Raw genomic sequence first — 24,957 nt, forward strand, 5'->3', positions numbered from 1 at the left:
CAGCCTTCCTCCCCCGCCCCTCCTTTCCGCCTTCTCCGCAGGCGAGCACGCGCAAGGAAGCGCGCCTGCTGGGGTGTGGCAAGGCGGAGGAGGGACCTGGCGCGCGCTGGCGCAGTGCGACTGCGCACAGTCTAATGCGCGGAGGGGAAAGAATTGCGCATGCGCGCATGTCTCCCGGGACGCTAGAGCAGGCGATACCCTGGCTGCTCCGGTAGGTTTGGCGTGCGCGGGTTTTTGCAGATCTAGGGCGAGCTTACACGTTACATCACCGATGCATCTCTTCTTGCTTGCTTAATTTGCCAACACTTAGGCCTTTCTTGCAGAATTCGCCATATACTCCTAAGGGCCGCGGAATCGGAGCGACCTTGTTGACTGATTGGCAAACTCTCGGCAGATGTGCGTGCACTGGTTGGATGCAGTGGTTGTAGGCGATTTAATTTTTCCCAGCTTTGCAGCGACTGTTGGCCCTGTTAGCTTCCCAGAACGGATCTCCCCAGCCTCGACTGGAAGCTGAGGGACAAAAATTCTTAAAAGCAATTACTCTTTCCCGGCGAGGCTTCTAGAAGAGCAAGAATAGCGATATAATTACACCTGCAGGCCTACAGTCGTGGCCTGTTAACGTTCCTGTGTTTTTCAGTGCCAGAATGAGTGACCGCTATTTAGAACAAAGGATTAGTATCAAATTTTGCGTGAAATTGAACAAGTCTGCAAGTGAGACCCACCATCTTTTAAAAGAAGCTTATGGGGAAGAAGTCATGTCAAGGGCCAGAGTTTTTGACTGGCACAAAAGGTTTAAAGAAGGACGGGAAGATGTTCGAGATGATGCCAGAAGTGGGCGTCCGGTCACCCACCGAACAGATGACAATATCCAGAAGGTCAAGGACTTGGTTTGTTCAAACAGGCAGTTAACCGTGAGGATGATGGCCGAAGAGTTAAATTTAGACAAAGAAACTGTTAGGCTCATTTTGAAAGAAAACTTGAACATGAGGAAGGTTTCTGCAAAAGTTATTTCGGGTGTTTTGAAGGGTGAGCCTAAACCACGAAAACTTGACTTTCAGTCCAATCTTTCAAAGGAAACTAGGAAAAATAGCTCATGTTTGAGGAAAAAGGTAACAGGTTCTGAAACATGGAGTTATCTCCAGGGTGAAGCTGATGGGGAAATGCCCCTGTCCGTATCCCATCCCAGAGTCCACTACCCTGCCAGCCAGCTTCTGCAGGCGTCATCTTCAACAAGCCTTCCCCCCAGGGTAGCTGAGGATTGGTTCACCCCATGGTGAAAGGAATGTGAGTTAGCTGAACCAGAACTAGGATGCTGCCTCACTGTTAGGCACCTTCTTTGGCTGCTCACCTATTTTTCAGTCTTCACCACTCCTCCCTACGTACCATGGCCCTCCTCATTACTCTTTGCTGGACTATTGGACCATTTTCCTTGCTGTTCTTCATAACTGAAAAACTTCTGGCTGTTCCCTTCTGGTATTTGCTTGTTCTTGATTTCTTTTGCTCAACAAGTTTGAATTTATTCTCTGCCCAGACCTTAGCTTGTTGTGGCTGTCCTGTTCCTTTGTTCTCAACATTCTGCCTCAGAGGATCATGCCAGTGAGAAGAGAGGAACAGGATCTCCTGGAATCTGTATCTCTGTGCCCAGGGAGGCATGCTCTTCTGGGAGGACCCCAAAAGAAGGCTTACAGTTTCAGCCTCCTTCACAGTCAGGGCCTGAGGTATGGTACATAATACAGTGGCATGCTGGTGTTACTGAACAGTGCTGGGCCTAGGGGCTGATCTGGTCCGGATGACTCAGTGGGCGCCCCTTAGGAATCAGGGGTTGGCCACCAATACTGATCTTCTCACAGGCCTACATCTCACAGAAGAGTTGGGTTTGTTTCATTCTAGTCCTATTCTTTGGACCTCCACTCATTTGGGTATCTCCTCTGTTGGAAGAGGAGTATCTGGTCCTAGAAAATATAAACCCAGGGACCCAGCCCTAGGCCATGATGTGTGGGGAGGAAGACCAGGTGGCTCTCTAGTCCCTGAATTAAGGGAATCTGCTGCCTACATGTGGATTCCCACACAGCAGCCTGTTTTTAGTAACTAATGCCTGTAGTTTTGAGAACTTACTGTTTTTAGAACACTGCTGGGCATTGACAATGTGAAAGTTATGAACAGGATCTCCAAGGGCTGATGAGCTTCATGGATGAGATGGTTCTTGAACTGGATCCATGAGGATGGGTGAGATGGGGCTGTGACATTACGGAAAGCTTCCGGGGCAGGTGGAACAGCATGAGGCTTCCAACCTGCATCAGTAGAAAATGACACTGGCCAGACGCAGTGAATCACGCCTGTAATCCCAGCACTGTGGGAGGCTGAGGCAGGCAGATCATGAGGTCAAGAGATCGAGACCATCCTGGCCAACATGGTGAAACCCCGTCTCTACTAAAAATATAAAAATTAGCTGGGCGTGGTGGTGCGTGCCTGTAGTCCCACCTACTCAGGAGGCTGAGGCAGGAGAATCACTTCAACCCGGAAGGCAGAGGTTGCAGTGAGCCAAGATTGTGCCACTGCACTCCAACTTGGCGACAGAGCTAGACTCTGTCTCAAAAAAAAAAAAGGAAAAATGATGACACTATTGGCTAAAATAACAAAGTTCCAAGAGGAAGATAATGGTGTTGCAGCGGATGAACAATTTGGGATAATTTGCTTCCTCTACTATACCTCCAACTCTACGCCAGTTGTTATTAAATTGCTTCCCCTGAGTCTGTGAATAGATTTGTAACAACTAATTTGATATGTGATTTTCCATTTGGACTCCGACAAGCAGTTTCTGCAAATTCAAACTCTGTCTCTTCTCTTCCTACCTCTGCCAGATTTATGGAATGCAAGTTTTCCCAAGTAGATTCCAAGTAATACCACATAGACTAGAAACATTCAGGGGGCAGGGGTTTGGTAATAGAGTTTCACAGAATTGACCAGTCTCTGTTTTACTCAAGGATTTTTACATATTACAGCTCCTCTTGGACAATATTGCTTGATAGTAGAGGCACAACACTCATTCATCACAGTTACTTTTAGTGCTGTTCTTTCACTTTCTCTACTCACCTCCAAAAATTACAAGTTCCTTATTAACACCTGTTTTTGTTTTGTTTTGTTTTTTGAGACGGAGTCTTGCTCTGCTGCCCAGGCTGAAGTGCAGTGGCACGATCTCAGCTCACTACAACCTCTGCGTCCCGGGTTCAAGTGTTTCTCCTGCCTCAGCCTCCTGAGTAGCTGGGATTACAGGTGCATGCTGCTACACCCGGCTATTTTTTTGTATTTTTAGTAGAGGCGGAGTTTCACCATGTTGGCCAGGCTGGTCTCAAACTTCTGACCTCAGGTGATCCACCCGCCTCGGCCTCCCAAAGTGCTGGGATTACAGGCGTGAGCTACTGCGCTGGATCAACACCTGTTAGTTTTGAGACATTTTGAAAGCTAGACTTTGTCCCATGAAGACGAGATACTGTGTAAGAAAACTCTTAAACCAAGCAACAGCTTATAGACCTCCAGCTTCTTAACAGTTTCTAGACGTTCCATTTCAGGACCATTAAGTCCTCCTACATCAGATGCAGCTCTAGGTTGCCCACAAGAACTTGGCACCAGGGACACTGCACTTTAGGAACAAAGTCCCCACCACTAGTTCTTGCAGCTTTGTTGCTAAACCTCATATTAATCCTTGCTGAGGCCCACCCAGTGGTAATCGTTGCAGATTTGTATGGTCCTGGACCCAGGCCAGGATCCCACAACCATACCTATAGGAGTTGTTTCTAACATGTTATAAAACAGAGGTCCTGAGACAACTTACTTCTGGATTTTATTCCAGTCCTATGAACAGGGCTGGTGTGACCCTGCCAATGATGTTGGACCAAGACCTATGGTGGAGTGTAGAGTACCAGAAGCTATGGTTTAGACACAGCAACCAGAAGCAGGTAATTAGGAGTGTGAATTCAAATGGTTCCAGTTGGCTATAATGAAAAGGAGTTATCCAGAGCAAAACATTCACATTTGGCTGCTCAGAATCTCTAAACCCAAGGGTAGAGCATGATCTAGGCATCCCCAAATAGGAAAGTTCTTATATGAGTATTTCTAATGTGCCCACCCACCAAATCTATTTTATTGCTGATCCACGTTTTGCCCTGGCCTGCACCTTGCTGCCTAGGCCTCTTGAGCTCCTGGTCCGGTAGTCCCACACATCCAGCTATGTGTCTGTCGCACCCCAGACTCTTGTCCTTGACTGTTTTCAGATACCTCTGTTTATTCTCCACCATATTGCTCTTACTCCTCTCTTTCCTTGTTGCTTTGTTTTCTGGTCCTGGGTCACATCTTCAGTAGCTGCTTTTGGTCACTTTGGTGTGCTGATCCTTGAATTGACTTTTGGGTCATGGTTTTCCACTTAACTTACACCTCTTCTGTCTGATTTTTTGGATCCTTCTTTCAGCTCCCTGCGTCAGCTGCTGAGTAAGGAAATTTGTCTGCTCCAGCCCTGGCCCCGGGTTACCTTCCTATCTTCAAGAAGCAGGGTGGGGTGACGTAGGGGAATTATGTATTGATTTTGTTTTTTCTAAGGGACATGGGCACCTTAGCCACCCTCAGTTACACTCCCCAGAGGCACCCATTGTCACCAGTTTCTCAAGGAGGCAATATGGTTACCTCTAAAGTAGCAAGAGTCATGAAACTTTTTCAGAGCTATAATATCCAAAGCCCATTCTCCTAGCAGCTGTATTTTCCCTGGCAGGAGAAGCTCCACCTAACCACAGGAGATCAAGCCTGGCTTTCTGTGGGATGTCAGTAGGAGAGCTGGCCATCTGCAAACTTTCTGAAGCTTAACACCATTGGTCAATGACGCTGTTCGGCTTTCAAGTTGATCTTTATCCCCGCCCCCACGCTCATTCTAATTCAAAGTCCACATGGAATGTTTTATGCCACAGTTGAGAGTCTAACAGGAATACATGCCTTCCGGGGCAGATCATCCTAACACTAATTTTATGCAATTCTCCCCTTCCATCACCCCACCCTACCTTGCTTCATTTGCCCCACTAGTAATGATCAAAAAGAGAAAGAATAAAATGTTCACCAAATCTGTGACTTAGAAAAACTTGTGGAGGGTTCTGCTGTCTTCTGAATTCTGATCCTCACTGAGTCCTCATTGAAGTGTTATCATTTGGGGAAGAATGTTTACCTGGGGCCTCCTTCCCAGAACCTTTTTTTCAGATCAATTTTTTCGTCAAAGTCTAGACTTGCCTTTGGAAATGCCTGGATAAATCTGGATGCTAAATGACTTGACACCTAATAAAGGAATGGGGTACTATTGGGAAATTGTCTGTCATTGCATTACAAATGTTGCTCAGCCTCCCTGCTATTTGCAGACATCATCACCAGCGAGTTTCACTGGGCTCTTTGGGATTGGGTCTCAGCAGGGTCCCATGTGACTCAATAAGAGCCCACCTTTGTTGCTAAACTGTGTATGTTACCCTGCATTCTCCAATTGCTTCTTCTTCAATCAGCCCACCCAGATTTTACTAGGCGTTTATATCTTTTCTGAGGTAACCATCATGTATTTATGTTCTAGAGTGTCTCCCTTATCAGATCCTTGCAAACACTGTCCTAGTTGTATCACCCCTTTACCAGTATGAATATCTGGAAACAAAAAATCTATAGTGGGGAGCTCCAGTGGGTCCCCTCCAAGGACTCACTTGGGTATAGTCCAGTGGTCAACAGACTTGTGTAAAGGAGTCTTTATGGGCCATATGGTCTCTTTTGCCACTACTCAACATTTTAGTGCAAAAGCAGACATAGTTAATACAGAAACAGATGAGGACAGCTGTGTTCCAATGAAACTTTATAAGTGGATACTGGAATTTGAATTTTATATAGTTTTTACAGAATACTATTTTGATTTTTTTAAACCATTGAAAAATGTTAAAAAGAGGGCGGACACGGTGGCTCAGACCTGTAATCCCAGCACTTTGGGCGGCCGAGGCGGGTGGATCACCTGAAGTCAGGAGTTTGAGACCAGCGTGACCAACATGGTGAAACCTCGTCTCTACTAAAAATATAAAAATTAGCCAGGCGTGGTGGTGTGTGTCTGTAATCCCAGGTACCCGAGAGGCTGAGGCAGGAGAATCGCTTGAACCCGGGAGGCAGAGGCTGCAGTGATCCAAGATCTCACCGCTGTACTTTAGGCTGGGCAACAAAGCGAGACTCCATCTCAGAAAAAAAAAAAGAAAGACATTCTTAGCTGTTAGGCCATAGAAAAACAGATGGCAGGATAGATTTGGCCCATGGACTATAGTTTGATATAACCCCCAGTCTAGTGTATATAGTGTGTATATAAAAATGACAGATGATTATTTTCCATCAATAACATTATTAATGCCACATTGATCTGGCAGTATCTGGCAATTTATTATGTAGAAATTGTGGGCCAGCCACGATGGCTCACGTCTGTAATCGTAGCACTTTGGGAGGCTGAGGCGGGCAGATTGCTTGAGGCCAGAAGTTCGAGACCAACCTGGGCCAACATGCTGAAACCCCGTCTCTACAAAAAAAACACAAAAATTAGCCTGGCATGGTGGCACGTGGCTGTAGTCCCAGCTACTTGCAGGGCTGAGGTAGGAGGATCACTTGAGCCCAGGAGGTCCAGGCTCCAGTGAGCCATGATTGTGCTACTGCACTACAGCCTGGGCAACAGAACGAGACCCTGTATCAAACAAAAAAAAGGAAATTGTGGAATACTGGAGATAATCTGTGGAGCCAGGAGAGTAAACTATAGCTGAATGGTTGGCTATTTTACCTTGAAATATTCTGGCTCACAAAATAAATTTTGTGCTGTTTTTGACTAAAAATGATATTATAAAACCACCTAGCCGGGCGCGGTTGGCTCAAGCCTGTAATCCCAGCACTTTGGGAGGCCGAGACGGGCGGATCACGAGATCAGGAGATCGAGACCATCCTGGCTAACACGGTGAAACCCCGTCTCTACTAAAAAATACAAAAAAGTAGCCGGGCGACGCGGCAGACGCCTGTAGTCCCAGCTACTCGGGAGGCTGAGGCAGGAGAATGGAGTAAACCCGGGAGGCGGAGCTTGCAGTGAGCTGAGATCCAGCCACTGCACTCCAGCTTGGGCGGCAGAGCGAGACTCTGTCTCAAAAAAGAAAAAAACAAAAAAAAAAACCACATATATTATTCCCATGTAAAATACCAAAACCTGTGTTGGCAATACTGAAACTGATGCCAAGCTGCAACCAACAATAATAGAATGAACTGAAGGTAGTCCCAAAAATGATTTGACCATGGGCAGCATTTGAATAAGCTTATGTTATCACCTATTAAAGTGTGTACTATGGAGATGACAAAACTCACTGAAATGTATTTTTTGCATGCTTGCAAATATACATAAGTATTACAGATACATATGTGTATTTGCACCTTGCAACTGGTGCTGAGATGTGTCCTTTTAGGTAAGTGTATTTGTTTTTCCCCTAGAGATCTCTTTATTGTGTCACCTTTATTTAAACTGATTTTCCAAAGTTGTAATAGAATCTCAGTATTGAACAGACCATTACAAGAGTGTCTGATCCAGCCAGTCATGTTTCCTGTGAGTTCAGGAGTAACTAAACCCTACAGCTGCTGAAAGATTGCATCTGAAAGAAGATTCTGTGTTAATTCATTCAACAAACTTTTATTGAGTGGTTGTATGTGCCAGATGCTATCTTGTGTGCCGGGATACAGCAGTGGACAAAATAGATACAGGCCTTGGATTAGATGGTCTGAAATCTAATTATATTACTCTTCACTCTTGCAAAATTTCTATTCCGTGTGTGCACACTAACCCATTGTTAACTGCATACCTGGAAATAGGTATGACCATTGCCACATGCCTTTGTGCTCTGGTCTTGATGCCTTTCCAGCTGCATTAATAATTTGAGGACTGCGTGTTTAATTTAAATTTTATTATCCTTTAGACAGATCTATATTGGTAGAAAAACACACTGGCAATGTTGGAAGTATAGATTGGCAATGGTTTTCTGAAAAGCAATTTGGCAGTATCTATCAAGAGCTTTAAAAATGTTTAGATCCTCTGATCCTCTAATTCCACTTCTGGGAATCTGTCCTAAAGAAATAGTCTAAAATGTGGGCAAAATCAATACTTAACAATCTTAAAGTCCAACAGTAGAAAATTAGTTAAGTAAATTACAGTATGACTATCCAGTAGACTGTTGTGTCATCATTATAATTTATGTTTCTGAAGAGTATTTGACAGCATGGCAAAGTGCTTATAGTGTTAAGTGAAAAGAGTGATATACAAAATTGTATGTATAAATCCAGAAAAATCGGCCAGGCGCGGTGGCTCAAGCCTGTAATCCCAGCACTTTGGGAGGCCGAGACGGGCGGATCACAAGGTCAGGAGATCGAGACCATCCTGGCTAATACGGTGAAACCCCGTCTCTACTAAAGAATACAAAAAGCTAGCCGGGCGACGAGGCGGGCGCCTGTAGTCCCAGCTACTTGGGAGGCGGAGGCAGGAGAATGGCGTGAACCTGGGAGGCGGAGCTTGCAGTGAGCTGAGATCTGGCCACCGCACTCCAGCCTGGGCGACAGAGCCAGACTCCGTCTCAAAAAAAAAAAAAAAAAAAATCCAGAAAATGTCTTTTAAAAAGATGGAAAGGATAGGCAAACTCGGGGTAGTTAGATTATGGGTTTTCCTGGTTTTATGCTTTAAAAAAATTTCTCCAGTATATTATTACTTGTATTATCAGTAAAAATCAATAGCATCTAGAGCTGGCAGTGGAGAGATTGAGGCCAGATCACTAGTTTGGTCTCTGAACAATTAACTAGGCTGGGTGGACACAGAGGCTGTATAATCTTGTGTTGGCAGCAAGGCTGGGCCAGAAGGGAAAAGGACCTGCCCAGGAGGAGAAGAGACCATGTGACCATGTGACTATAATCCCTACAAAAAAATACAAAGTGTTAAGGGAAGACACCATGTGTGGCATGCTCTTGTGATGTAGTCCTAGGTAGGTAAAAGACCATTATGAATCAAGTATATTCTGACAAGTGGAAAAGGATATGAATGCTCTCCTGGGTAAAATTAACCTCCTTTGCATTTCATTCTCACGTTCTCACACAAAATGAATTCTTGAGATGGATTTTATAATAGCTGATTCTCTGAAGAATCCCTGAGACTTCGTATGATTCTTTAGTATAGCAGTGACTTTCGATGTGCCAAGTCTACCTCCTCCCATACTGGGACACTCAAGCAACACAGATGTACACTGAAATTTTGGGTATTCTATACTGAGAATACTGCACACATATCATTAGTCATCTTAATGTTGTAAGTTACCAAACTCTTAAGGTTTGCAAATGTGATTTTGTCAGCATCCAGAACCAGTGTATTTTTTATTTATGTCTAAAAAATAATCATTGTGGGGTTTTAAAATGAAAAATCATGTAGCTAATGCCTATCCATAGGTGAAATTGTTATGTTGGAAAAATGTGTGCTTAATCTTTGCTTTAGTAAAATGATTGTTATAAAAATGTTAAATGGGCCGGGCGCGGTGGCTCAAGCCTGTAATCCCAGCACTTTGGGAGGCCGAGACGGGCGGATCACGAGGTCAGGAGATCGAGACCATCCTGGCTAACACGGTGAAACCCCGTCTCTACTAAAAAATACAAAAAACTAGCCGGGCGAGGTGGTGGGCGCCTGTAGTCCCAGCTACTCGGGAGGCTGAGGCAGGAGAATGGCGTAAACCCGGGAGGCGGAGCTTGCAGTGAGCTGAGATCCAGCCACTGCACTCCAGCCCGGGCTAGAGTGAGACTCCATCTCAAAAAAAAAAAAAAAAAAAAAAAAAAAAAAGTTAAATGTCTCCTTAGTGAAATTTTAAACCTCCAAATGAGTACACAAGGTAAGACACATATTTTATAGGCCTATAGCTCATATAATTGCCAAGCTGAAAGAGTTCTTTAAGATCTAAGTATAAGTCCTCTGATCTATAGAATGAGTGAGTGAGGCTTGGGTTTCAGTTCTGGCTTCTTAACTAGCCATGTGACTTTGGGCAGTTCATTTGTACTGTCTAAGGTCTTCAGTTAATTCATCTGTAAAAGGGAAATAATACCATCTGTCTCATGGAGTTGTTCATTTTGTTCATTTCAACGATATTTATTGAGTGCTTATCTGTGTATGATGCCGTTGTAGACACAATAAACAAGACCCCAAGAAATGTTCCTCCTCATGAGCACATGTTTCAGTGAGGGAGACAGACAAGAAATAAGATAAATTAGTAAAAATATCTATGTTAGATAGTGATTATTAGATGTGAGGCTTACATTAAACAGTGTATATGAGGCACACAGCACAACACCTGGCATGGAGTAAGTGCTCAATGGAGAATAATTTCGTCTGTTTCTTGAGGCGTCTTAACAGCTCTGGAATTACTCTACAACGTGGTGGTAGTCAGTAAGAAGCCTGACTCATAGCTTCCTATCTCTTGCCAGTTAAGGCCTAAACCTGTTTTTGCTTAAGAAGACAAAAGAATTCTTACAGTGGTGTTTTGTACTTCCTGTATGGCAGATTAATCAAGGTGGTGCCTAAACACTGTTGATAAATGACCTTTTCTGGAGCCAGTTGGCAGGAGTCCTTGCCTGGGGCAGGATGGCAGGTGTTAAGTCCACAAAGACAAATGCACAGTGTCATAGCTATTTAAGCAAAACAGACCAGAAGATCAAAATGGCTGTTTCTCTTAAAGAAAAGATGTGTGCCCTATGTCCTGGGCCAAATGCTGGAGCACTGAGCAAAGTTAGCAGTATTAGAAGGAAACTGCCTACTGCATTATTTATGGGAGACAAGGGCATTGACAGAAAGCCAGGAAAAGGAGGATTTAATGCTTTGCGGTTTTGATATTTTTGTCCATTGTAGAAAATTTGGAAAGTTTAGAAATGTTTAAAGAAGCAGCCAGGAGTCCACTCCTAGGGTTCGGGTCTTTCATCAGACCCATCTCCTTGCCTCAGCTTCCTCCTTCAAAAACAGCCAGCCAGGCCGGGCACAGTGGCTCACGCCTGTAATCCCAGCAATTTGGGAGGCTGAGGTGGGCAGATCACTTGAGGTAAGGAGTTTGAGACCAACCTGGCCATTATGGTAAAACCCTGTCTCTACTAAAAATACAAAAATTAGCTGGGCATGGTGGTGTACGCCTGTAATCCCAGCTACTCAGGAGGCTAAGGCAGGAGAATTGCTTGGACCTGGGAGGTGGAGGTTGCAGTGAGCTGAGATCACACCACTGCACTCCAGCCCGGGCGAGAGAGTGAGACTCTGTCTCAAAAAAAAACAAAAACAAAAACAAAAAACAGCAGTCATTTGCTGAATTCCTTCTTCGAGCCTGGGCCTCCACTAGGCACAGAGTACAGCCCTTGTCCTTGGGCAGTGCCCAGCATTGTGGGTTAGGGAAGGCGACAGAGGTTGAGAGGAGCACCAAGAAAGGGTTTCTACCTTAGACTGTCAATTTTTCCCAGAGGACAGAGCTGAGGAACAAACTTTTGTAAAGAATTGGAACAAAAAGTTGTAATCATCAACTGAGGGTGATTGTGAAAATGAGACAGTGGACTGTAAAGGAGCAAAACACAGAACGATGGTAACTGTAGCTCTTATGTAAGAGAGCCTGGAGCTCTGTCCACAAGGATTTAGTGTGTAATATTACCTCTCAGAAGAAACTGGACTTGAGGCTGTGGGCCAGTACCCCTGTACCTCGCATTAACAACCTAATAAGTGAAAATTCAGAATTACAACCCCAACTCGATGAGGGAATTGGCCCAGGGAGGTTGAATGATTTTCTTGAATCACACATTTAGTTGGTGGCAGAGCCAGGATAATAATGAAGGACCTTGAACTCCAGTCAATCTGTGAGTTTTTTCTATTACTCCATCGGTAATTATTTCCTTTACTAAAATGTATATTCTTACGATATCTTTAAAATCATGCCCACCCTCGCATTTAACAAATGATTTACCAACAGTTGATTTACATACAATGTTTAAGGAACATATTTATAGCATAGAAAGTGGTGCAGAGGGTTTTACCAAATTTCTCTGGGGTGTCCAGGTCCCCTGGTCCTTCCAGAGGTGTGTATTCATAAGTAAATGTTGGCATTCTGTCATCCATTTTTTCCAGATGTTCTTCCCAAGTAGTGTGTTATGTTTTGTGTTTTTAATATTTCTCATCTACGTTTTTAAAAATCTGGGCACATAAATCCTGATAAAGCTCTCAACTGTCTCCTCTGTGCTGTCTCAGATTTCTAAGTATGCTTATATTCATGACACAGTGTCTGAAGTCATGAATGCTATCACATAATTAGGACTTACATCCCTAAACCCCAGTCTTATGTTTCTAGATGTTCTGAAAATTCTTTACACTTCACTTATAAATGCCACTATACTGTGCCATGACATTTCCATAGTAACATATATTTCAAACATGAAAACAGGAAGCCCGAGGAAAAGGGAAGTTGGTTTCCAATGCATAAATAAAAAAATTAAAAATTGTAGAATACATAAAATGAGGTGATGGGTGTAGTATGAGGGGATACAATTAGGGGACTGTGTATTTTATTCTACTTTGATCTCTCCTGAATAGAATGTACCTGCAGGCTCACGTTAAGGATGGGCAGTACCTACCACCCACCCAGTGACCCAATCTTGGAATCATGCTTTCTTTGACCCTGACATCCTGGCAGGTCCATGTGATTTCCCCAACATCGCATACTGTCACCTACTGCAACTGGAAAGGGGTGGCCACCCACCTCTCACCTCACTGTCTGAAGACCATCCCCCACACTGCTCCTATGCTATTTGGCTTGGAGTTTGCTGAAAACTGGAGGCTTTGGACACCAACTTTTTGAGCTTGCTCAATCATGCCCCACTTTGTGCCTGGAATCCCTCTCTGCTGCCATCCACCTGGCAAACTCCCCTTTTGGACTCAAGCTTCAGTCTCACCATTGCTGTTGTCCCCCACCACCCACCAACCCACTCAGTGAAGAAGCCACCCTCCACCACCATCATGTACAATGCACATTATTATTTTTTTTTTTAGCTTTAGCTTTTGTGGATACATAGTAGGTATATATATTTATGGAGTACACTGGATATTTTGATACAGGCATATAATGTATAATAATCACATCAGGGTAAATGGGGTATCCATCACCTCAAGCATTCATCCTTTGTGTTACTAACAATCCAATTATACTCTTAGTTATTATTATTTTTTTTTTGAGAGGAGTCTTGCTCTGTCACCCAGGCTGGAGTGCAATGGTGCCATCTTGGCTCACTGCAGCCTCCACCTCCTGGGTTCAAGCAATTTTTGTGCTTCAGCCTCCCGAGTAGCTGGCATTACAGGTGCACGCCACCACACCTGGCTAATTTTTGTATTTTAGTAGAGACAAGGTTTCACCATGTTGACCAGGCTGGTCTTGAACTCCTGACCTCAGGTGATCTGCCTGCCTTGGCCTCCCAAAGTGCTGGGATTACAGGCGTGAGCCACCACGCCCAGGCTTCCTTTAGTTATTTTTAAATGTACAATTACATTATTATGACTATAGTCACCCTGCTGTGCTATCAAATATTAGATCTTATTCATTCTTCCTAATTATTTTTTGGTACCCATTTACCATCCCCTCTTCCCCCCACCCCACCCTCCACTATCCTTCCTAGCCTCTGGTAACCATCATTCTACTCTGTATGTCCATAAGTTCATTTATTTTAATTTTAGCTCCTACAAGTGAGAGGTTTGTCTTTCTGTGCTTGGCTTATTTCACTTAACATAATGACCTCCAGTTCTATCCATGTTGTTGCAAATGACAGAATCTCATTCTTTTTAATGACTGAATAGCACTCCATTGTATACATATGCCACATTTTCTTTATCTATTTGTCTGTTGATGGACACTTGGGCTGCTTCCAAATCTTGGCTATTGTGAATAGTGCTGCAAAAAAACATGGGAGTGGAGGTATCTGTTTGATATACTGATTTGCTTTCTTTTGGGTGTATACCTAGCAATGGGATTGCTAGATTATATGGTAGCTCTATTTTTAGTTTTTTGCAGAACCTTCAAACTGTTCTCTGTAGTGGATGTACTCATTTACATTCCCATCAGCAGTGTATGAGGGTTCCCTTTTCTCCACATCCTTGCCAACATTCATTATTGCCTGTCTTGAATAAAAGCAATTTTAACTGGCGTGAGATGATATCTCATTGTAGCAATGCACATTCTGACGTCAAGAAAACTATAACACTTAACTGAACTTAGTTGTTTGCAGGATGTTTTTCTTCCCTACCAGCCCAGGACCTCCTAAAAGCCAAGCCCACATCTGATTCTTCCGTGTTCCCTGCATCCAGAATAAACCTTGCCTGGAACTGCTCAATAAATATTTGATAGATGAATGAAAGAAGGGATTTTTCTGGTAATTTTTTTATTGTGGTAAAATTCACATGACAAAGTTCACCATTTTAACCACTTTAAAGTGTACATATCAGTTGCATTTAGTATATTCACAGTGCTGTGCAACCATCACCACTATCTAGTTCAGGACATTTTCATCACACTAGAAGGAAACCCTATACTCATTAAGCAGTCATTCTCCATTCTTTCTTATCCTTGGCCCCAGCAACCATTAATCAACTTTCTATCTCTATGGATATGTTTGGACTCATGTATGTTTGTTTTATATTTTGAGTAGTAATCCCATACTGTGTTATTTATTTTGTTGCTCAAGTTGTTCCAGCTTTGGCCATTGGATGTTTTTTCAGGTTGGCTTCTGTGTCCCTTTGATGTGCTCCTAACCTTTTGTTTTTTCTTAGCAGGTCCTTACCTTCTGGTACTACAATATGCTCCAAGATGATCTTGTTTTTTGCCTCTCCACACCTGTGACCAGCCATTTCTCTATTCTTGATTTCTCTGTAGCCCTGGTTCCTTTTATTGGAGAATGGTGTTTAGAAATCAAGATATGGGCAATGAGTGTATTGCTACCAGAATTTGGGTTTTTTTGATATCTTCCATGTCTCTACTTAACACGCTCAATTTTTTTCTCTAGGTTATTGATCACATGGAATACAGTTATAATGGTTTTAATGACGTTATCTACCAATTTTACCTATCTCCCTCAGTTTCAGTTGACCGATTTTTGGAAATAGTTTTTGGCTACTACTTTTAAGCTTTGTTAGTTGAGACCAGAGTAATGTTAATCTAGGGCTAATTTTGCCCCAGTGTTGAGGGCACCTGAATGAAACCTTATGAAATATGTCTTGCCACTCTAGATGTTAGGAATAGGAAGTGGACCTGTGTGATCTCCAAAAATAGTTCCTTCTAATCCTTTTAGGTAGTTCTTTCTCTGGCCTCTGGTAGTTTCCTTACATGCATGCTGAAGACTTGAGGGGGCTTTGTATATTTGGAAGCAGTGTTGCCAGGTGGTACTCAGAGGTTCTGGGATGTATCTTCCTGGTCAACTTTTCCTTTTATCATTATCATTATCATATGATTCTTTATCCCTAGTAATTATTTTCAACTTAAAATCTGTCAATATTGCATTACTTTGCTTAGCATTTGCCTAGTATATTTTCCCATCCTCTTAATGTTTCTGTGCTATTATTATTTTATTTTATTTTATTTTATTTTTTTGAGACAGGGTCTTACTCCCGTTGCCCAGGCCGGAGTACAGTGGCACGATCTTGGCTCACTGCAAACTATGCTTCCTGGGCTCAAGGGATCCTCCCACCACAGCTCCCCAGGTAGCTGGGACTGCACATGCATGCCACCACACCCAGCTAATTTTGTATTTTTTTGTAGGGATAGAGTTTCATCACATTGCCCAGGCTGGTCTTGAACTCCTGGGGTCAAGCAGTCATCCCACCTTGGCCTCCTAAAGTGCTGAGATTACAACCATGAACCACCATGCCTGGGCTCAAATTAGGTGTTTTAACAGCCAGTGTTTCTTTAGATTTATAAACCTGCCTACCAGTTTTGTTGCCTATCTTTCTCTCTTTTTACTGAAATATAATTCATATCCAATAAAATCGTTAGTATATTTACAAAATTGTAGAACCATCACCACTAATTTTAGAACAGTTACAGCATTCCAAAAGGAAACCCCCTATCCATTAGCAGTCTCCTCATTTTCTTTAATCCCCTGGCAACCACTCATATACTTTCTGTCTCCATGGATTTGCCTATTTTGGAGGTTTCATATAAATGAAATCGTAATATGTAGCCTTTTATGTCTGGCTTCTTTCACTTAGCCTAATGTTTTTAAGGTTCATCCATGTTGGAGCATGGGTCAGTCCTTCATTCCTTTTTTTTTTTTATTTTTTTTTTTGAGACGGAGTTTCGCTCTTGTTGCCCAGGCTGGAGTGCAATGGCAATCTCAGCTCACCACAACCTCCACCTCCAGGGTTCAAGCGATTCTCCTGCTTAGCCTCCTGAGTAGCTGGGGCTTCAGGTGCATGTCACCATGCCCAGCTGATTTTTGCATTTTTAGTAGAGATGGGGTTTCACCATGTTGGCCAGGATGGTCTCCATCTCTTGACCTCGTGATCCACCCACTTCGGCCTCCCAAAGTGCTAGGATTACAGGCGTGAGCCACCACACTCAGCCCCTTCATTCCTTTTTATGGCTGAATAACATTCCATTGTGTGGATATACCACATTCTATTTATTTATCAGTTGATGGACATTTAGGTTGTTTTCAGCTTTTGGCTATTATGCAGAATACTGCTATGAATGTTCATGTACAAGTTTTTTGTGAACATATATTTTTAATTCCCTTGGGTATACACCTAGGAGTGGTATTCATAAATAATTCATTATTTCGTGTATTCAGTGGTATGCTGGTAAATATTTAACACCAGTTTTCATTTGGTAGGGTTGGGGATCTCTGATTTGTAACATTTGTTAATTTCTAGAGTGTAAATATTCAAATTACCAATGTGGCATCATTGAATGTAGAGTTGGGAAGAGATGCAGAGTAGTACACCATTCTATGGTATGTCTACTGTATAAACACAGGAGATACAAATAAAAGTTGCATGGATAATAGCATAATGTGGTAAAATAATTAAGACATGTATTGTGAGGATTTTTGACCTTTATATTTAAAGTGATTCATTTAATTGTAAATTTACATAATTTAATTTTTGAAAATGGGCCGGATGAGGTGGCTTATGCCCGTAATCCCAGCACTTCGGGAGGCTGAGGCAGGTGGATCATCTGAGGTCAGGAGTTTTGAGACCAGCCTGGCCAACATGGTGAAACCCTATCTCTACAAAAGTATGAAAAGTAGCCTGGCATGGTGGCCTGTGCCTGTAGTCCCAGCTAGTCGGGAGGCTGAGGTAGGAGAATCCCTTGAACCAAGGAGGCAGAGGTTGTAGTGAGCCAAGATGGCACCACTGCACTCTAGCCTGGGTCATAGAGTGAGACTCTGTCTCAAAAAAAAAAGGAAAAGAAAAGAAAAGAAAGAAAATGACTGTGTAACAACCAATTCTCAAAATTCCTGAAAGTTTTAACAGTCTGCTATCTGGGCTTATGAGATCTAGCTTCAGTGCCTCACTTGTATCCCACACCTTACATGTTACTTCTTTCTGGATTACATTTTCTTTGTTCTTTTTTTTTTTTTTTTTCTTTTGAGACAGAGTCTCACTTTGTAACCTAAGCTGACAAGCTAGAGTTCCGTGGTGCAATCTCAGCTCACTGCAGCTCTGCCTCCAGGGCTTAAGGGATTTCCATGCCTCAGCTTCCTGAGTATCTGGGACTACAGGTGCACGCCACCACGCCCAGCTAATGTTTTGTATTTTTAGTAGAGACGGGGTTTCACCATGTTGCCCAGGGTGGTCTCGAACTCCTGAGCTCAGGTGATCTGCCTGCCTCGGCCTCCCAAAGTGCTGGGATTACAGGTGTGAGCCACTGTGCCTGGCCTCAATTTTCTTTTTTTTCTTTTTTTGAGACGGAGTCTCGCTCTGTTGCCCAGGCTGGAGTACAGTGGCCGGATCTTAGCTCACTGCAAGCCCCGCCTCCCAGGTTTACGCCATTCTCCTGCCTCAGCCTCCCGTGTAGCTGGGACTACAGGCGCCTGCCACCTCACCCAGCTAGTTTTTTGTATTTTTTTAGTAGAGACGGGGTTTCACCTTGTTAGCCAGGATGGTCTCGATCTCCTGACCTCGTGATCCACCCGTCTCGGCCTCCCAAAGTGCTGGGATTACAGGCTTGAGCCACTGCACCCGGCCAATTTTCTTTAAAAAAATTTTTTTTTAATGGAGTTGGTCTTGCTATGCTGGCCAGGTTGGTCTTGAACGCCTGGCCTCAAGCGATCCTTCCATCTCAGCCTCCTAAAGTGCTAGGATTATAGGCGTGAGCCACCATGCCCAGCCTGAATTCAATTTTCTTTTCCTTTTTTTTTCTTTTTTTTTTTTTTTTGAGACGGAGTCTCACTGTGTCGCCCAGGCTGGAGTGCAGTGGCCAGATCTCAACTCACTGCAAGCTCCGCCTCCCGGGTTTACATCATTCTCCTGCCTCAGCCTCCCAAGTAGCTGAGACTATAGGCGCCCACCACCTTGCCCGGCTAGTTTTTTGTATTTTTTAGTAGAGACGGGGTTTCACCTTGTTAGCCAGGATGGTCTTGATCTCCTGACCTCGTGATCCGCCCGTCTCGGCCTCCCAAAGTGCTGGGATTACAGGCTTGAGCCACCGCACCCGGCCTCAATTTTCTTATAGAAGTATATCTATTAATGTGTTAAAATACTTCCAGCAAGTTTCTGTGAGGTAAACTGTCTTTGTTCATCAGAAAATGTCTGTAAGTTTGGCTCTCACTTGTTAGTTTCACTGTGTATAGGATTCTGGTTTGAGATTTGTTTTTTGTGCACACTTTGAAGATATTATCCTACTGTTTCCTGGTTCCCATTGTTGCTGATGAGAAAGCTGATTTCATTGTAGTTAACATTCCTTTCGATAATCTGACCCTTGTCACTGCAGACTTTTATATTTGCCTTGTGGTTCTGCAGTTTCATCAGTATGTGACTAGTCATGTAATTATTTATTATTTTATTTTATTTTATTTTATTTTATTTTACTTGAGACAGGGTCTCACTCTGTCGCTCAGGCTGTAGTGCAGTGGCACAATCTCAGCTCACTGCAACCTCTACCTCCCAGGTTCAAGTGATTCTCCTGCCTCAGCCTCCCGAGTAACTGGGATTACAGGCGTGCACCATCACTGCCTGGTGAATTTTTGTATTTTTAGTAGAGATGGGGTTTCACCATGTTGGCCAGGCTGATCTCCAACTTCTGACCTCAAATGATCCACCCACCTTGGCCTCCCAAAGTGCTGGGATTACAGGCATGAGCCACCGTGCCTGGACTGTTTATTTACTGTCTTGGTATGTTTCTCCAGTTTTGGAAAATTATCAATAATTCATGATGGTTAATTTTATTTGTCAATTTGACTGGGCCACGGGGTGCCCAGATATTTGGCCCCACAATTATTCTGGGTGTGTCTGGGAGGGTGTTTCTGGATGTGTTAACATTTGAATCAATAGGCTGAGTAAAGCAGACTGCCCTTTCTAATAATGAGAAGGGGCCTCATTCAATTGTTGAAGGCCTGAACGGAACAAAAAGGCTGACTCTCCTGCAAGTAAGAGGAAACTCCTCCTACCTGGCTGCTCGAACTGGGACATCAGTCTTTTCCTGCCTCCAGACTCAAACTGACACATCAGCTCTTTTTTTGGATCTCAAGACTGCAGGATTTTGAACTGGAACTTACACCACTGGCTCTCCTTTTCCTCAGGCCTCTGGACGCAGGCTGGAAAGTCACTGTTGGCTCTCCTGGGTCTACAGCTTGCCAGGTACAGATCTTGGAACTTCTCAGCCTCCATAATTGCGTGAGCCAATTCCTTATAATAAATCTCTCTCTCTCTCTCTGTACACATACACACACACACACACATCTTGTTGGTTCTGTTTCCTGTTTCTCTGAAGAACCCCATGATATTTTAAATAATGATTTTCCACCATTCCCTCTGTCAAATCTTTGTTTTTTTTTGAGTTGGAGTTTCGCTCTTGTCACCCAGGCTGGAGTGCATTGGCGCGATCTCTGCTCACTGCCACCTCCGCCTCCCAGGTTCAAGCAATTCCCATCTTAGCCTCCCGATTAGCTGGGATTACAGGCAGCTGCCACCATGCCCAGCTAATTTTTGTATTTTTCAGTAGAGACAGGGTTTCACCATGTTGGCCCAGTTGGTCCTGAACTCCTGACCTCAGGTAATCCTCCTGCCTCAGCCTCCCAAAGTGCTGGGATTGCAGGCGTGAGCCACTGCGCCTAGCCCTTTTTTTTTTGAGATGGAGTCTCACACTCTTGTCGCCCATGCTGGAGTGCAATGGTGCAATCTCGGCTCACTGCAACCTCCGCCTCCTGGGTTCAAGTGATTCTCTTGTCTCAGCCTCCCGAGCAGCTGGGATTACAGGTGCACGCCACCACGCCTGGCTAATTTTTGTATTTTCAGTAGAGCTAGGGTTTCACTATTTGACCAGATTGGTCTCAAACTCCTGACCTCAGGTGATCCGCCCATCTCAGCCTCCCAAAGTGCTGGGATTACAGGCATGAGCCACTGCACCTGGTCCCTCTGTTAAATCTTTCTAGAACTCCTATGAGACATCTGTTTGGCTCTCTCTTTTTATTCTTCATTTCTCTAAAATTCTTGTTCGGGTTTTCTCTGTTTATCTGTCTTTACTCCATTTTGGGTCATGTCCTCAAAATGTCTCTTCAGATTCCCTCTTCAGCTAGCTCGAATATGTAGGTTAACTCATCTTTGAGTCTTTAATTTTAGTAATTATGTTTTTATTTCTGGAAGTTCTATATGGTTCTTTTTCAAATTTCCTAACTCTCCTCCATACTATTCTGTTCCTTTATTATCCTTTATTATGCCTTCTATTTTCTTTATATATATGTATAGATATAGATAGATAGATATAGATATATAAAATACATGGGATAAAATACATCACACTATTAGAAAGGGCAGTCTGCTTTTCTTCCATGAAAAGGAGACAGGCGCGTGCCACCACACCCGGCTTATTTTTGTATTTTTAGTAGAGACAGGGTTTCACCATGTTGGTCAAGCTGGTCTGGAACTCCTGACCTCATGATCTGCCTGCCTCGGTTTCCCAAAGTGCTGGGATTACAGGCATGAGTCACCACTCCCGGCCTTGGAGGTAGACATAATCTCCTGTATTAGGGTTCTCCAGAGAAACAGGACCAATAGGAGATATATGTAAATAGATTTATTCTGTCATATGATTTATTGTGATTATGGAGGCTGAGAAGTCCTTTGAACTGCCATTTGCAAGCTGGAGCCCAGGAAAGCCAATGGTGCTGTTCTAGTCCAAGCCCAAAGGTGAAGACCTGAGAACTAGAGTTTAGTAGGTTTTGTTGTTTGTTTGTTTGTTTGTTTGTTTAGAAACAGGATATTGTTCTGGCACCCAGGCTGGAGTATAGTGGCACGATTTTAGCTCACTGCAGCCCTGCATTCCTGGGCTCAAGCAGTCCTCCTGCCTCAGCCTCCTGAGTAGGTGGGACTACAGGCATGTGCCGCCATGCCCAAATAATTTTTTATTTTTATTTTTTGTAGAGACAGAACCTCACCATGTTGCCCAGGCTGGTCTCGAACTCCTTGTCTCAAGGGATCCTCCTGCCTTGGCCTCCCAAAGCTCTGGGATTATCAGCATGAGCCACCATGCCCAGCCAAAACCAGGAGTTCGATGGTGTAAACTCCAGTCTGAGTCCAAAGGCTGAAGAGCCAGGAGTGCTGGTGCACAAGGGCAGGAGAAGACAGATGTCACAGCTCAAAAAGCAAAAACAAATTTGTCTTTCTCCTATCTTTTTGTTCTATTCAGGTCCTCAATGAATTGGATGATGTCCATGCACATCCTAATGAAGGGGTGCCTCTTCATTACTCGGTCTACCAATTCAAATGCTAATCTCTTCCAGAAACATCCCCACAGACACACCCAGAAATAATGTTTTCCCATCTATCTGAGTACCTCAGTACTCAGTCAAGTGAACACACAAAATTGGCTGTCACATCTCCATTTTGTTTATTTATTTATTTATGCATTTATTTTAGACTAGTTAAGTTTAGTAGTGAGAAAGAGGGAAGGAGTAGAACGAGGAGTTCAATCTGTGACTGTGAACAATCGATTGAGATAACTCACTACCTTTGGACCAGCCATCTCCATTTTATAAATAAGAAAACTGAAGCTCAGAAATGTTGTCTAAACTGCTAAAGCCATACAACTTTAAGTACGGAAATAGGTTTTGTGTTCAATCTGTTACTCTGTAAAATCCCATGCGGGACATCCAGGCATCTAAAAGGTAGCTCAGTACGTCTGCCTTCTCTCCATTGTTAGCCTTTATGGACAATTTTTGCTGGAGCAAATATTCTGAAAAAGATTCCTCCTGTTTCCTATGGGCGTAAACAGCAAGCAGGTGAAGCCAGGCTCTCTTGAGCCTGGGAGCCCCTGGTAGGAGCATTTGGCTGGAAAGATGTGGAAGTCAATAAGCATTTCCTCCACCACCCAGAAGCATCTCCAAGCTTCTGCAGGAGGTGGGCAGTGAAGGGGACGTACCAAGCATCCTGCGCATAATCTTTGGTCTGCCTCAGGCAGAAGGAGGAAGCCCAGGCCACGGTAGGACTTACCTGTTGAGTCCTTCTGGGTTTGGGCCATGTCTCAGCAGAGACTGGCATACTCTCACTTCCTTTTCACTGGCTTTTCACTTCCTTCCTTAGATTGGGGGCGCCTCTTGCCCTGTGCATCTTGCACAAAGCCTGGTCCTGAGTAGGTGCCCTGCAAAGGTGCAGGGGATCAATGGGGATGACTGAGGTCTAACTGAAGAAAAAGAAGGCATTTCAAGTCTCTACAGGATGGGAACTTTAATGAGTGCAAATAGCTACCCTTTATTGAGCATTGATTATGTGTGGACACTTTTTATGTATGTATATTGCAATATTTTTAGCTGCAAGTAATGATAACTAACAGTGACTTAAATAGGTAGTTATTTTCTGGCATAACAAGAATTCCAAAGGTGCTACTTTGGTCTTTCCATCTTGGTTACAAGATGACTGTGACACCCAGCCCTCACCTCCAAGTTCAAGGCAGGCAGGGGTTGGGAGGCACAGACAGTTCAGACTCAGCAGTCCTGTTTCATCAGGAAAGCAAAAGCTCTCCCAGTAACTCCCAGCAGAGTTCTATTAAATCTCATTGGCCTAAGGGAGCTGCAGTGGTAGGTAACAAGGAGCAAATGGCTTTTGGGTAGCCAGTCAACAGGGTCTGCCATGTGCATAGAAAGCACAGTATGTATTTGGCATGAAGTCGGTACTCAATAAGCATTAGCTATTTGGCGTGCCTGTGCGTGTTTGTGTGTCTGCGTGTGGTTATATGTATGTTCTCCATTTTCCCAAACAGTCCTTGGAAGTAGCATCCTCCTTTACTAATGGGATCTATCACACAGCTGGCAAAAGGCACAGGCAGAGCCACACATCAGACTCATTTCTTTCTGACTGAAGTCTAAGGGCTCTTTCCATTGCCATGCCATGTTCTGCCCTCCCCTTAAACTGCCCCTCTAAAATATTGTCTTGGAGTCACATCAGGTCCGAGTGGACTTGAGGAAGAAAGAAGGGGGAAGGAGATCAGATCAGTACTGTTGTCCAGGCTGGAGTGCAGTGGATCGTAGCTTGCTGCAGCCTCCAGTGATCCTCCTGCCTCAGCCTTCCAAGTAGCTAGGACAACAGGTGCATGCTACCATGCCTGGCTAATTAATTAAAAAAAATTTTTTTTTGGTAGAGACAGGGTCTCACTATGTTGCCCTGGCTGGTCTTGAACTCCTGGGCTCCAGTGATCCTCCTCCTTCAGTCTCTCAAAGTGCTAGAATTACAGGCATTAGCCACCATGCCTGGCCTGGAGATCAGTTCTTTTTTATTTTTTTGAGACAGGCTCTCCCTATGTCACTGAGGCTACAGTGCAGTGGTTCAATCACAGCTCACTGTAGCCTCTACCTCCTGGGCTCAGGTGATCCTCCCACCTCAGCCTCCTGAGTAGCTGGGACTATAGGCATGTATGACCATGCCCAGCTAATTTTTGCATTTTTTATAGAGTCAGGGTTTCATCATGTTGCCCACTCTGGTCTCAAACTCCTGGGCTCAAGCAATCCACCCACCTAGGCCTCCCAAAATGCCGGGACTATAGGTGTGAGCCACCACACCTGGCCTGGAGTTCAGTTCTGAAATAAGTTGACACCTGGTCCTGGGGCTAGCCACAGAGTAACGATGAAGTCATAAGAGGAGGTTCCATAACTGTGTGCTACAGTCATAACTGTGTTGTACCTCCACCTGAGTGCAGCCGCTTTGGAATGGTCATGCTAGAAGGCTCAGCCTTTATTCTGATGATGCCACTACTGCCCAGAACTGCTCTGGGACTTGCTTTACAAGTTGCAAAAGACCTCAATCTCATTACTGTAATACTGCACCTCATTTCTGACCCCAAACCCAGCTATAGCTTCTCATCTCACGAATTTCAAGTGACTTTTGACTATTGCCAAAAATCAAAAATCATTCCCTGAAGACAGAGTATATTGTAATTTAGATGCAAAAAAATGTGTTGTCTGCTTTGCAGCCAATTTTCAAATAAAAAAGAAACGTTTAGGCCGGGCGCGGTGGCTCAAGCCTGTAATCCCAGCACTTTGGGAGGCCGAGACGGGCGGATCACGAGGTCAGGAGATCGAGACCATCCTGGCTAACACTGTGAAACCCCGTCTCTACTAAAAAATACAAAAAACTAGCCGGGCGACGTGGCAGGCGCCTATAGTCCCAGCTACTCGGGAAGCTGAGGCAGGAGAATGTCGTGA

The 24,957-nt window shown here is 43.9% G+C and overlaps 1 protein-coding gene across 4 annotated transcripts in view; it reads left to right on the top strand.

Annotated features, from left to right (window-relative positions):
- Positions 1–115: 115 nt before the first annotated feature.
- GVQW3 (GVQW motif containing 3) overlaps positions 116–24,957 on the top strand; it is a 31,945-nt gene continuing 7,103 nt past the window's right edge. The window contains exons 1-2 of one of the 4 annotated variants that reach the window (XM_033208034.1): positions 116–1,284; positions 4,466–5,343. In XM_033208034.1, coding sequence (XP_033063925.1) covers positions 645–1,277 — 633 coding nt within the window. In that variant the 5' untranslated portion in view covers positions 116–644 and the 3' untranslated portion in view covers positions 1,278–1,284; positions 4,466–5,343. Of the gene's footprint in view, positions 1,285–4,465; positions 5,344–24,957 lie in introns of those variants that run through there. The other 3 variants (XM_033208035.1, XM_033208036.1, XM_033208037.1) reach the window with 3 other exon arrangements.

This window comes from Trachypithecus francoisi, unplaced genomic scaffold (assembly GCF_009764315.1).
Source record: "Trachypithecus francoisi isolate TF-2019V2 unplaced genomic scaffold, Tfra_2.0 Lachesis_group8, whole genome shotgun sequence".
NCBI lineage: Eukaryota > Metazoa > Chordata > Mammalia > Primates > Cercopithecidae > Trachypithecus > Trachypithecus francoisi.